The sequence below is a fragment of the Saccostrea echinata genome, unplaced genomic scaffold (genome assembly GCF_033153115.1).
Source record: "Saccostrea echinata isolate AGI-Se365-2 ecotype Australia unplaced genomic scaffold, CSIRO_AGI_Sech_v1 ptg000002l, whole genome shotgun sequence".
Taxonomy (NCBI): domain Eukaryota; kingdom Metazoa; phylum Mollusca; class Bivalvia; order Ostreida; family Ostreidae; genus Saccostrea; species Saccostrea echinata.
This window is the reverse complement of record NW_026889751.1, coordinates 23,157,000-23,169,251: the sequence shown is the minus strand read 5'-3', so window position 1 is coordinate 23,169,251 and position 12,252 is coordinate 23,157,000. Positions and strand designations below refer to the sequence as shown.

The 12,252-nt window shown below is 33.8% G+C and overlaps 1 protein-coding gene across 1 annotated transcript; it reads right to left on the bottom strand.

Annotated features, from left to right (window-relative positions):
• Positions 1-1,814: 1,814 nt before the first annotated feature.
• LOC133201712 (thyrostimulin alpha-2 subunit-like) lies at positions 1,815-11,923 on the bottom strand. Its single transcript, XM_061337505.1, has 3 exons — positions 11,662-11,923; positions 4,160-4,335; positions 1,815-2,342 (listed from the first exon to the last, which is right to left on the bottom strand). The coding sequence occupies exons 1-3, from the start codon at positions 11,759-11,761 to the stop codon at positions 2,250-2,252; spliced, it is 369 nt and encodes a 122-aa protein (XP_061193489.1). The 5' UTR covers positions 11,762-11,923; the 3' UTR covers positions 1,815-2,249.
• Between the last annotated feature and the right edge of the window lie 329 nt (positions 11,924-12,252).

Here is a 12,252-nt window from a genome sequence, read left to right as displayed (position 1 = left end):
GGTTTTCTATTAAGCAAGAGAAGTTCAGTGTTCTAGCTGTTTAAAGTTTTTTTTTAACTTATATCACATGATAGATTCTCAGAGACATTTTAAAGCGACACCGTGACAGAAAAACGCGAAAATCGACAAAAGTAGAATTTATGTATGACACATGCAAATTTTGTTCAGTTCTTAAAAGTATTAGGTTTCAGAAAATTACAGGTTTCAGAACCTAAAAAATCTACTTTAATGGAGAAAAATTAAAAGTAAAAAAATCTTTGTATAACCCAACACAAAAATATTGCTTCACTTCTTCGTGGAGACCGGTCCTTCGGATGAGACCGTATAAACCGAGGCCCCGTGTCGCAGTAGGTGCTGGCACGAAAAAGATCCCTCACTGCTCAATGGCCGTAAGTGCCGAATATAGGACAAAATTTGCAGCTCTCCACCGGCAAGTGGTGGCGTCTCCATATGAGTGATAAATTCTCGAGAGGGACGTTAAACAACATACAAACAAACACTTTTTCCTCTTTATTGTACGCATGCGCTGAAAAGTTGAAGAATTTACCATGGTTTCCATTCCATAGATATAAATGTCGGATGATCGAGAATTTTTATACAATCTTCAAAAAAGATGATCAGAATTTATTTCTCACTTCTGCTTGCTCCAATTTAATGTTGTTTACAAGTTTCAGGCTAAAAATAAAGGACGGGTGATCTTGACATTGTGGACATTGGCGATAAAAACAAAGCGATAGATACATTTGTTTTTCCGGCACTTACATTTTGCAGCTTTTTTCTTGCTTTACAGTGCAGTTGAGTTGCCAAAACTTCGCTATATTCATATTTCACATAAATCTTTTTTGTGATACAACTTTCTTAAAAGAAACACATGAATTTGACTCATTATGTAACTTAAAGTAACATACGTACATGTAGATAACCAAAGCAACTACCCTATAGCAAGTATCGTGATGTATTTTAATATCAGAACTTAATTTTGTTCAACACATAATAAAATAATTAATTTGTGAAACATGTTATATAATTTAAACAGTACATAAAAACATTAATAATTAACTTTGACGTACGCACATTTTTATTTCACATTTTCGCATGCCTTACATACAGTACATATTTTGAAATGATAATGATTTATGCACAAAAGTTACTCAAAGCCTGCTCAAAGTTAATTTATTCAATAAGAATACAAAGTTGTCTTCACCTTGTTATTTCAATAAGGTACATAATAATGATGTAATGACTATACAATGATAGATTGTCTTATTTTACCTTGCGTGCAATTTATAATTAAGTTTCCTGTATGAATTCGAGTTTGTATGGGCACACAGAAACTGTCACACCTTGCTACATGTATTTAGCAAAATATTGTTCAAAATACCTTTTGTTTTATATTTCCAAATTGTTAAAAATGAACACTAAAATTATAAGTACAACTTTTAAATAATTTCACTCGTTCGCAAGAATTTTAATGTACATGTAGTAATAAGAGTCATTTGAGTTACCTTAAAAAAAAGAACTATAGTTAACTATAGTTTACCATTGTCAACTAAAGTTTACTACAGTAAATACTTTGATTTACTATGAAACTTTATTCTAGAATTTTTTAAAAGATTTTGAAGCTTGATATCTTTAAAATTCAATCTCAGCGATGTAAAATTTGGAAATTGGGCAGGCTTTAAAAAAATTCTTTTGTAGTTTACTTAAGTATAAACTATAGTTAACTAGTATTATAATAGTACTTTTCGTTATGATACTGCAAAGAAGCTAACGTGTCCCGGAAAAATTCAAATATATTTCAAATATGTTCTTTCTATTATTTGGTAAAAAGAGTTTTGGTGTTGCATGGTGCTCCACTAGATACAGCGTACAAATTAGCATACATACATACACTTCATATAAAGTCTCTTATGACAAAGCAATATCTTCTCTTAACATAAATTGATCAAGAGTAGTTATTTGCAAGATCCGACAACAATGTTCTATTTTATTGCGGTAATAACCCTAGGAAAAAAATGATAAATGGAAAGACAAACACAAGTTCATGCACAGGCCAAATGATGCATTCGTCTAATACAGTTTTCAGCTAAATCATGATGGAGAAAATTTTCACATAAAATTTAAACAAAAACCAAGGTATTCAAAAGTATTTGTATACCACATATATTTAATACACCCAAAAGTATATCTGGAGACATTACAAGACACAATTCTCGCTCGTTGTTCGTGTTCTTGACGGAATCGGTTCATTAAACATAACGGCAGGCGGAGCAGGCACATGATTTGGCGGACTTGAAAGTCACTTCACGCAACCCATCTGCGCATCTCACGGACACCGTAATCTAATAAAAAAAAATAAATGATAATTTTTAAGTATATCATCAGACAATGCAGGAAATGATAAATTACAGCAGTAGTTAAAGGAATCGCGTATAATGCAAAATAAGCCCCACTTTCTGGACCCCATGTGATATTAAAGACTGATTAATATAGCATATAAGTACAAATATGATAAAAATTGTTTAAGTTCTGTAAAAGAAGAATTTTTCAGAGGATTCAATTATGTCATTAATACATTGTCGAGATCGCTAAAATTGAATATCGATAAAAATTAATTCCGCAAATGACGTAAATGTTTTTCTTTAATTATAAATTCACTAAAATTACTTCTCGCTTAATATATATATATATATATAGAGAGAGAGAGAGAGAGAGAGAGAGAGAGAGAGATTTTTTGGGGACAGATTAATATTGCTGACTTTTCGTCGTTATGAATTCCACATACACGGTATTTGAGAGTGAGGAGGATATTTGTTGCAAGTAAACTAAATGTATGTATACTGTACAAAATTATGCTCAGTGGAACCATTTTTTCCGATTGGGAAAACACTATTGATTTGTAGTTTTAGTTTTTTTCCCGTAAAATTTGGAGATGGGCGAACATAGCGTGCAGAAAGCCTATAGCTTCAGAAATATAAAAATCATGTTCAGTTTGTGAATTTGATATTTAGAGTAAAGTTCTCATTATTGAAATGTATGAGATTGTGATAAAGAAAACTTTTCGGAGGAAAATTTTCTCGGCAAAATTTATTCTTTTATTAAAAAAAATTAATGTGGTACTCGTGGGGTTCGAACCCTAGCAATAAAAACCCTGAGTATCATTTTCTTTCGAGACTAGCACGCTAACCAGTAGACTACACAAGTCCTGACGAACATTGGCATTTAAATCATGTTTGTGATATGACCCTTGACTTAATGGACTTCAAGTATTTCTCGAAAAGATGCGAATTTTATGTCATAAAAGTATATTTTTAAGGTATAGTGGGTCATTGCTCCATATTTTTGGTAACCAAAAAATGTGTATTTTTATGCAAACTTTGAGGATTAACTTTCAAAAAGGTGGAGCGAAGACCCACTCATATCGAAAACAGTGTTATAGTATGAGAAAATGACTCTTTTTGCCCGCTTCAGTGTGTGTCTAATACTTCACAGGCAAATAATTTCAATCTTTGAGGGATTTTTGCAAATTCTAGAGATTTTATATAAAGTATATGTTAATGTTAGACGAAATATCAAGGAAAATTTTGATATAATTGAAATTTAATTTTTCATCACCATGTTTGTCACACTATAGGCTTATCGCTCGTCATGTTCACCCATCTCCTTTCCTGATTTCCTCTACATTATTTCACTCTTACAAAAAAAAATCTAGATCTTTCTTGCACATATATGTTTAAGAAAAAAGAATGAAGATAACACTTAATCCACAAGGCTAAATATAGTTTTATAAAAATAAGGCCTTTGTTACAAGTCAGTAGGTATTAAAAGCAGCAAAAATGTGACCGTTTTCCTTTTGCATTTGGCAGAAATTCTCAGTAAGATGGACAATTTTTCAGTAAATTGGACAAATTAACTTCCAAAGAAATGTTTTATTTTTGTAGAGTGTAATCGTGTATTGATTCCTTAGTGGTTTTAAAGACAATTTTAAATACAGCAAAATTCAAATCAACAATTAGAATGTAACAAAGTAAGTATTCAGCATAATTCACCAATAACCAGTTATTCAAATTCGGAAAAAGAGGGTTAAAAATCTAGGTGATTCTAAAGCTGATCAGATTTGTCCTTATAAATTAAGTATCTTTAATAATGCCTTGCTTACGTCATGTGTCTCTTCTATTCCACAGCATTCCGCTCGAGATGTCAAAAAATGGCGTTCATTGGCTAATAGTGTTCTTTGAGATGATGGAATAGCATAGGACTCGCAAAAGCCTCGGCAGGCATTTGTTGTAACATTAAACTGCAGGCAACCCGGAATTTGAACTGTCCTTGTGTGACCTGGAAAAAAAATCAAAAGCAAAAATTGTCAGAATGTCAGCAATCAAATCGCCTGTATTCCATTAAAACCGATTATATTCAATATTAAGTGGTTGCTTTGTTTGTTGACTAAATCTGGCATTTATGATTACTTTGATGGTAGGATTTCAGTTACTGGACGAGGGAACTTTTCGATTGCACTTTGTGATAGACCCGGATGTAATGATTTAATGTGATTTGATGAGTAAAATAACAAATTAAAAGAAAATTACGGCGAATGTGAATTTGTGATAACCCTAGCTAGAAATAAAGGTGCAACTTTGTTTTATTGCACTTCATGTTGATGTTTTTATCGTTCATTTTAATGGGAGGAGAAACAGGACCCGTTTACCGACATAAAAATATTGAATTGAGCAAAACATTATTTTGTTCAAATAGAGGAAATTAAAAACTATTAATAACTTTGTGTGTTCTTATTCGAACGTGACAACTGAGCGTTTCACACGTTACACATAAAGTTTTGATAGTGAAATTGAAATATTAATAGTGATTTGCCGTTTTCAGTTTAATGAAAAATATACTGTCATGTTTGATGCGTGACAAATTATGCCATCTAAGTGTCTGCAACAATGTCACCTACTGAATAAGGCTTGTGTTAACTAATCGACAGCACCATCCATGGACATTTTGTATGAAAAACAACTGTGCACAAGAATTGATGAGTTAATAAAACTTGTTATCAGAATCCCCCTAATCACTGTTCGGAGAATTTTCCTAAAATCATTTTTATTTTGCTATGAGAATTTTAAAAATTCCCTAAAGAGAGTTTTTCTTCTGTCTCATTCAGCAAAAGAAGGTATATTTGCAACCAGAAACCGCTTAGAAAGGATAAATTCTCGAATCAAAGTACATACAAAACAAACATGGTTTTCTTAGTTGATAGGGGAACAAAAGCAAATTGTATTTTTAGATAAACGAGCTCAAGAATGAAAAGTGTCTAAGTAAAACAAACTAAGATATTTTACTTACAAATCACAACAGATAATTTTTTCCAATTCTTAAGCGTCAAAGATAAAAATATACAGAATTTTCTAATGATATTTTTGTCTCATACTGTCGAGAGGGACAGGTTTTCAATTCGTCCGTTTTCCACACTTTAAAAAAAAAAAAAAGACCGATATTGGGCAGATTTTTTTTCGGGGGGGGGGGGGGGGATGCGAGTTTACCTTCATAAGATAAGAGACTACGTTGCACTTCGTTCTACTTTAATGAATTTTGATAGATTTACTGTCCTTGGACTGGGTTGATTTGTTTATCTATGCAAGTCTTTCTTCTTTGAATACTTATTTCATCCCGTTTGGCTAATTTTTGACAGGATTAAAGATTCGTCACTTTTTAAAAATATTATTCATTTTGTATATTCTAAACACCTAGTTTTCAAAGTTTAAGCCATGCATACTTCCTTTATAGCAACGAAAGTCAAATTTCCTTCGCGCTTTTTTTTTTGGGGGGGGGTCCTTAAAGTCCCCAATGAGCCTACTCTTTCTCCAAAAAAATATGACTGACTTATTTTCTTAAGAGAATTTCCACTACCTTTGGTGGTAGAGGACTCGGGATTGCATATGCAGTACTCTCAAACGGTTTTTGTTACACACGTAGTACCATCTTCAAGTTATGAATTTGCAAAACTCCAAGCAATAGAGCTTTTGTAGTTTTTCGTATTACGTACCAAATATTATGAAATTTGAAATTCAGGTATTAATTACGACATACATGTAGTATCAAATAATATAAATGATAAATGTTGAAAACACGCGCATGTACTTGAGCCGAGCTCGGAGTTGAACTAGTAAATAATTTTTACCTTTTTTCTCACTTCTGATTTCTTAATTTTTTTTAATTTCTTACCAGGTAAATTTGAATGAAATACTTTGAAATCTTTAGCGTAGATATATATAATAAGTTATTTTAGTAGAAAACCCCCACTTGCATACAAGTTGATGAAAATCCGGCTGATTATATGGTTATACATAGCTCTTACTTTATTAGATTAGAGTAAAACTAGAGGACAAGTGAGTGAGCTTATTAACGCATCCCCATACCACCACTCCCAAGCTGATTGCATCTAATGCAAATGAATGGATAAGACACAAATTTTACACCTTTTCTCGACTATCCGGAATGATCACATCACACCTTCACGTCACAGGCCATCGTGTTTCTATCATCTGACCTTTCAATGTTTTCTGTTTACACGATACATTACATTTTTTCTACAGTACCGTTATATTTGGGGGAAAAAAAAAAAAAAAAAAAAAAAACACTTGGGCTAAGTCATGCAACACCCGTGGGTCATGCGTAATCTTTGTGTAAAGTATGAACTTCCAACGGTTCTCGTTAAAAAGTTAGAGCCTGACAAATACATGTATTACACACTTCTTCAGCCAGTGAATTTGAACTTCCACAAATGACTGCAGGTAAAGTTCATGACATACTCAACTTTCCAACGTGTCTCTATTGGAAAATTACGCAAATTATACACTTTTTCTGCCAAGAGCATTGATCCTGCCAAAAATGACCTTGTCAAGGTTACGACACAGGTTTACTTCAAGCATTAGTTAGCAATAAGATAATGGTCCACACAAGATTTCAAACACTGTTGAGGACCTGATATCAAATAAAGGTTTGAAACGTTTTCTTTCCTACTGATTTCTTCCTCTACGTCTTTAAAATTCGTTTCACACATAATTGTTACCTTGAAGGAAACAACACGCATATACCATAAAAAAAGGATCCTAAACCCCCTTGAGAATGCATGCTTAAGTTGCTACTTTTAAACATTCTTCGAGTATCTATTTCTAGCAGGATTTGACATGTGAGCTCTGGACCCTGTTTAACTATAGAGCTTACGACTTAAACCAAAAACTTCAGTTGATTGTAAAATCTTGCAAAATAAATGTATCTGTTACAAAATTGTTTCCATGAAAAAATTCAAATGTCTTTTTAAAAGGTTAACTCAATTTCAAATATTTTCAACTTATGATATCAAGTTATTAACAAAATAACATTTTGATAGTAGTCGTAAGCTCTTTTATAAAACGGGGCCCTTGTCTTTTAAGGGAATTGAGGTGACCTGTATTGTTGACTTTTTCATAATGCTTTCAAAGGATACCGAATTTCTCTCTTCCCAATAGGAGGGATATGTAATCTGGACTTTCAAGAAACTAGAATGAAATATGAAGATAACGAACAGTATTCAAGCTCAAGAGTCCGTTGAAACAATACATAGAACAAGGTTCACTTTGGACCTTTTTTGGCCCTGTGAGTTTCTGAAAAATGAAAAAATGCTCTGTTTTAGTTCAATATATATTAAACTTTACTTCGATCCTTGCTGACTGCATAACTATTAAAATTGACGTTTTGTTTGTGTTTGATTGTATGTTGTTTAACGTCCCACTCGAGAATATTTCACTCAAATGGAGACGCCACCAGTTGCCGGTGGAGATAGAGCTACAAATTTTGTCCTATACTCGGCACTTACGGCCATTGAGCAGTGAGGGATCTTTTTCGTGCCAGCACCTACTGCGACACGGGACCTCGGTTTATACGGTCTCATCCGAAGGACCGGTCTCCACGTCCCACGGTGGGATTAGAACCCGCGACGTAAGGATCAACTCTTTACTACGCGACTCTAGAGCAGACGCTCTAACCACTGCGCCACGCGGGCGACTTAAATTTGACGTTATTTTCTCGCTAGTTCATGCATTATGACGTCATGAATTGTGTCATTATTCCAAAATTCTGAAAAATTCTTCAGAAATGGCCAAAAACATAAGCTGTTTTTCAATATTTTGCATAGACCCCATCTTCTGATCTAAAACGTTGAATTATATAATGAAAGTGCTATTTCAGAAGATTATGTTCCATGTTTTATTTTTTGGATCGCAGGGTGGGCTTATATTTTAATCCTTTGTGAAGGTGCTCAAATACATCCATTTTCGTCATAATTCAAGAACATTACATTTTCACAAAGCCAATTTTTTCAATATCTGGATTCCGAGAGGAAACGTTTTTATGGGAAATATTTGTGTAGTTTGCCTCGTTTTAGGAATTGTTTGTAGTCGCCTGCGTGGCGCAGTGGTCAGAACGTTCCCTCTAGAGTCGCGGAGTAAGGAGTTGATCCTTTGATCGGGTTCGAATCCCACTGTAGGACGTGGAGACCGGTCCTTCGGATGAGACCATATAAACCGAGGTACCGTGTCGCAGTAGGTGCTGGCACGAAAAAGATCCCTCACTACGCAATGACCCTTAGTGCCGAGTATAGGTCAGAATTTGCAGCTCTCCATCGGCCAGTTGTGGCGTCTCTATATGGATGAAAAATTCTCGAGAAGGACGTTAAACAGTAAAAAAACAAACGTAGAACATAATCATGCACATCAAATCAACTGGGAGATATAAACTCCATATGCAGGTGATAATGATATATTTATACATACACAAGGGAAGGAAATTGACAAAGAAAAGCTGAAGTCATAACGTTTATCATAAAATTTTGTTGTTAAAAATACCATTAACATCTGTGCCAATAGAATGTGGTTGCCCCTCAAAATATTACATTTCTTTTGAAACATGAAAAGAAATGTGTCCAGTTTGTTCAGTCTGAGTTAATGGTAAAAGATGATGATAGAGAAATTATTAATTTTCAATATTTTTCACTGAAACCTTTAATAGTTTGCTACCTTAGTAGCATGGTATGTAGTGTTGACCCAACCTAGCCTTTAAAAAAAAAAAAAGATTTATAATCTACAAATATGTTTTTCATGTTTACATGCAAGAAAAAAAAATGTGGAATTTTGAACCATTTCGACTTACCGTACTTCCGTACCAAGTTTAAATAAAATCAGACCAAATCTATTCGAGAAATGACAATTTTGTAAGAATTTTGAAGATACTATTTTCCGAAACCAAGCCGATATCTTGCTGAAGTCGACATTTCACTAATATCAGATATGGCCTTTTAAAAATCTGATGACAGACAGAGGATAAAAGATACCTCACCAATACATAATCTCTTCTTTCATACGAAAGAAAAAGCAGAAAAAAATTATAGAACAGTAGAGATGGCAGCAGGTCGTTTCCAATAAAGACAAAACCCCAATTCAATAATCTCTATTGTTCGTATTATACTGTTCTAGGGGTTTTAACACTGAATTGTTAAATACTTCGTCCTGTGCATCGTGTGTGCTGAAAGCAAACTCTAAGCACAAGTTTCTGATTTGGCAGGTGTGGAAACTTTTCGGAAAGGATTAGAATGTATAATTAAATATACATCGTACATTTATAATACAGTGTTAGATCTGCGACGCAATTATCAGAAGCATAACGAAGATTGAAGACATTAATTACAGGATTTGGACTAGTAAATAAATGGATATATCCAGGGTAGAAAGCGAAGCATATCATCATTACAAAGAGAACCGATATTTGTTTCAGATAAATATGCTAATATATTTGATTCTTTCAGCAGTAGGCATCAATGTTAAACATACTAGTAATAAACACGACAAACTTTAAGATTAATGTCTGGGTATATATCATCACCGCGTGTCTATAGAAGTAAACAATGCTTAGGATGTTCTGTAAACATTTGAGGAAATACAAGCTGGGAGGATTCACGATCAGCGGAAAAAATAGCAGTACTCCTTGAAAATTAAAAATGGAGTTCCAATCATCACAAAATCACTGATTAAGTTTGTGTTTATCCCAAACAGACCACTTAAAAATGAGAAAAGAACTTTTAAGGGTACATGAAACCTTAGCTTTATTAAACAAAAGTGAAACATAGAGGCCATCAACAAGCCACTCAATTTTTTTTATATCTCTGCCAAAACAATGCTTGTTTCTGCCTCTTACTCTTGTTTGCTCAAGAGCAAGATTACAGAGGGGAGATTACGAAAAGTTACTTTCTGTAGTTTCACATGCAAACAGGAAAGTCCAGAATGTTGATAGTGGATTTGTGTTCTTTGGAGGGAATCGGTGGATAAAATAAATGAGAAAATATGGATAACTGAATCATGATACTTGCTTCAAGGAAAATATCAGAGAGATTAATATTCTTTGTTTTGTTTGAGTAATTATCTAGCATGCAGCAGAAAAGTCCATCTTAAGTCTTGTCTAATCTGTCACATTAGATATAAAAACACCCTTGATCTGCAGGTAATGTATGATTAAGGGTCGGAGTAGTGCATTGCTCAGTTTTGATCTTGTGTAGTCCCTGGACGTTCACTTAAATTCAACCATTCATTGTTGTAATTGCGATTAATAATGTCTTGCGTTTCCGCCGTCCTGTTTATGTATTTTCTCCAAAATTTCCATTCTCTTGATACCAGAGTGGTGTATCAATATTTCAGAACTTGTAACTTCCCCCAAAGACCTTATACAATCAAAGCAATAAAATATACTCTTTACCACAATGAAGTACTGTTTACAACATTATATCAATTGCCTTCTTTACAGAATTGTATTGTTTATGGATTTTTGGAGATCGAACACTGTTCGTTATCTTCACCTTTTTCATCCATATCATGGATCCTCTTGCCAAGGAGGTACAACCTCCTCAACATAAGTTCATTGACTTAAAAGATGTACTTATGGATCATCAGTTGCACACATAATCTGTCGGGAATTAAATGACAGAAGCCAACATGAGATACATGGATTATGCAGGCTGATAATGACATTCACATTACAAGACTATTCCCAGGGATCTTTGTTCCTATTAGCGCTTTATTTTCGGGAACACTAAGTTTGAAGGGGAAAAAAAAACATCTATGCCGATTTTTCTGCAAAGAGAGATTTTAATGCATCTTTCTTAGTGACACTAAAAAAATATTGGCCGAAATACTGCTTGGTGTAAGTCAATTATTAAGTATACGAGTTATAAACTGATAAAAAAAAGTCCCTCTCTATTAGGACAGGTAATATTCCGACTTCTTATGTAAAGCTAATTGAATGGCACGGCTACTGTTTTGATTCCTTCGTGAAAAATTTTGGGAGGTAAATACATTCAAAAGGCATAAGGAGTTTGATCTGAAAAATTTTGATCTATACATCTTAATGAGTTACTTATCTGTATTTAGTCGATGGTTATTTGTTCTACCATATCTTCAACTGTTTTCCCAAATTATTAACGACCATCCCACACCCACCATTACAAGATATTTTCAATGGAAAAATCAAAATGCAAAAATGAGGTAAGTTAAATCCCAATGTACCTTGTTTTGTATGTAAAACTTTTCTCACTTGCATTGTAGACGCACCAAAATGAACTCTCATATGATTACTTACCCATTCTAAAACATCCAGCGTTTTGTAAAGACCGTGGATCAAATGAACATAGCACAGATTGTACGAAAAAGAAAAGTATCCACGCACAATTAAAGCTCATCTTTAGCGCTTCCTTCAAGTTGCATACCCGAAATGCAGAGGTCCATATTCCCTAATAAATCTCCAATTAGTAGGTTTTATTCTTGAGGTCCACCCGTGTGATAACAGGCAAGGATTGACGTTAAACGGCAAACAACACCCCCACATTCCCAGGCATGACGATTGATTCGTCACCGGAAGCTCAAAAAGATGATACAAATGGGACTTCTATTGTAGAGAGCGCGACAAATCTCCAATATAGCTTTTCAGCTGAGATATAATATGTCGATATTCATATAGTTTTGATCAATACATACCATATCTAAGTCTTTATAAAACTGTCATACAGAGCAAGCATGTGTTTAATAGAGATGTCTTTACGTATCTGAAGGTCTAGATGTGCCATGTGAATATTAATGGTCACATTTTGTTAACACTTTAATGAATAATCATTGTGGTAATTTACAGCTGTAAGAAATACATGATTGAGGTCGACAAAAAATGTTAATATAC

Excerpts from the sequence above, each read along its gene's own strand:
- LOC133201712 (XM_061337505.1), bottom strand. The coding sequence starts at position 11,761 with ATGAGCTTTAATTGTGCGTGGATACTTTTCTTTTTCGTACAATCTGTG. Across the intron at positions 4,336-11,661 it reads CGCTGGATGTTTTAGAATGG|GTCACACAAGGACAGTTCAA; the intron begins GTAAGTAATCAT and ends TTTTTTTTCCAG. Across the intron at positions 2,343-4,159 it reads GAATAGAAGAGACACATGAC|ATTACGGTGTCCGTGAGATG; the intron begins GTAAGCAAGGCA and ends TTTTTTTATTAG.